This window comes from Echinococcus granulosus, assembly GCF_000524195.1.
Source record: "Echinococcus granulosus chromosome Unknown EG_S00048, whole genome shotgun sequence".
NCBI lineage: Eukaryota > Metazoa > Platyhelminthes > Cestoda > Cyclophyllidea > Taeniidae > Echinococcus > Echinococcus granulosus.
Window position 1 is genome coordinate 308,107 of NW_020170428.1, and position 2,154 is coordinate 310,260.

The window sequence follows — 2,154 nt, forward strand, 5'->3', positions numbered from 1 at the left end:
CCTACATCCATCCATTCGTCCACCCATTCCACATACATTGGTGGACGAATGAAAGGGGAGAAGGATGAATACACGAAAGTGTGGACACGAGAGGGAATTGTGCTGGTGGATGCATGGATGGATGGACGGACGAACGGACGCAGAGTGGGCACAGCCAAACTGGTCTGACGAACAGACAACTCGACGTGTGGGTACACGGCGTTGACGGACGAATGGATGCAGGCGTGAGCACATGCAGCCAGCGCGGATGAGTGCCCATTGCGTCAACGAATAGCACAGTTAAGTGGGCAGATGTTCGACTACCGTGCTCAGCGTCTTCGCTGCATCAAACCTCTCCCATTCACACAACCAAGCGCTTACATCATCGTGCTTCTCCAGGTAGTCCCACACCGTTTTCACAGCGATTTGAGCAGCCGGTGCGTGCGGAAAGCCTACAATCACGATGTTGGAGCATTTCATGAGGGAATGCAACTCCAACCTACCGTATACTCCTGTGGCAATGCACGGAAACGCCACACTCTTGATACCGTTCTCGGTGCACAATCTCATCGCGGTGTCGTAGCAGGAGCGCAGTGCTTCGGCGCTTCCGTTCAATGGTCCCACGCAGTGGATGACATCTGCCAACAACGCACATTGTTAAACAAGCAGCAGTGAGCTGCACCCAATGAGACCTACTTTCTGCAACAATTTAGGCAGCAGAATTAGGCAGAGGAAGGTCACAAAAACCTCCCTCATGGAACCGAATAAACGGTCGGCAAATAGCCAAATGCAATCGTGGGTGCATGCAAGGTCGTAGGAAGGAAGGAAGGAAGGAAGGAAGAAATGAATGGAAAGTTGAGTAGGTGGAGGGACAGGTAACTCCCAAATGGATGGGCTAATGAATACCGAAACCTGGAGTGCATGTATGGAGGAAAGGCGGATGAATGGATGGTTCGGAATTCAGAGGATGGGTCATCGACAAACGGGCGAATGCAAGGCGGATGGATGCGTGAAGGGTGAAGTGACGGATTCATTGAAGAAGGGGAGGGAAGACATGCAGCAAGTGGACGGATGGATGAATGCGCTGAAGGTGGACGGGTTCGGCACGATTGAGTACGTGCGATGAAACGACCAAAGACACACAGCAAGAAGGATGCAGCATCAGTGAACTGATGCATGGATGGACGAGTGCATGTGTGGAGAAATGAGGTGACGCGTTCGCAATTGACAGAGGAGCGAATAGGTGAACAGCAAATGTACACATCGTACACTTAGCGGGCAGATTATATCCTCCCGTGATTTTGGCCGATCCAACCGCACAGCCTCCAAGACCACGACACTCCTTCAACAGTCCCGGACCCGCGGCACGATGGATAGCGCCATCCACACCACCACCACCCAGCAACGACGAATTCGCCGCATTCACAATGGCGTCCACTGCCAACCTCGTTATGTCGCCAGTGATGAAACTCAAGCGCTGAAACATGCGACCTTCGTACGCACCGTCTCGCTTTTCTACAATGAGGAAAGCATTCCCTTTCTGTCAGGAGGTCCAACCCTTCACCCACCACCATCACATGTCTCCAACACTTCCACTCTTTCTCTCTCTCTCTCTCTTGAAAGAGCTCAACTACAAACACCTGACGAGAGCTCCTCACAAACCAGTGTGATCTGCTCGAACTGATGATTCACCCGTGTGTCGCACACGGTGTGAGTGGACTTAACACACCAGGACAGACGGAGAGTGCTTGCGATCACAAGAAAGCAACCACACCTCCTCGCCCTCGGTCACTTGTGGGCACACGAGTAATGACATCGTGTCGTCCATTAGTGCAATAAAGCACCTCCGACGGCTGTGCTGCCTCTTTCCCAATCTAGGACAAACCACCGCCAGGAATGTGCTGGATGAAGGCCAGGGCGAGAATCCGCACAAGGATTTCAAGACAGGATAAGGAAGCCCGTGAGAATTGCCGGATTCGCCTCTTACCAATGCTGGTGAGACTGACAACTAGACAGACGGAGCTTAAACGGGAATGCATTTGCAGTTGATGCGACGTCCAATGGTAGGTGGAATGACTGTGTACTGAACGGCGACGTCGCAACTTAAGGGAGACTAACCACGTACAGGTGCTGGAGATGACGTCGTCATGGACGTGGGCCTTATAGGTCAGCATT

The 2,154-nt window shown here is 52.4% G+C and overlaps 1 protein-coding gene across 1 annotated transcript in view; it reads right to left on the minus strand. All coding sequences in view use genetic code 11, as the record gives it.

Annotated features, from left to right (window-relative positions):
* The window catches only part of EGR_05938 (MACRO domain-containing protein 2), a gene marked incomplete at both ends in the record, with an annotated part of 2,464 nt that extends 311 nt beyond the window's left edge, over nucleotides 1-2,153 (minus strand). Inside the window, 4 exons of the mRNA XM_024495187.1 lie at nucleotides 361-431; nucleotides 483-617; nucleotides 1,249-1,494; nucleotides 1,865-2,153. Of these exons, the coding sequence (XP_024350406.1) occupies nucleotides 361-431; nucleotides 483-617; nucleotides 1,249-1,494; nucleotides 1,865-2,153 (741 nt within the window). The remainder of the gene's footprint in view (nucleotides 1-360; nucleotides 432-482; nucleotides 618-1,248; nucleotides 1,495-1,864) is intronic.
* Between the last annotated feature and the right edge of the window lies 1 nt (nucleotide 2,154).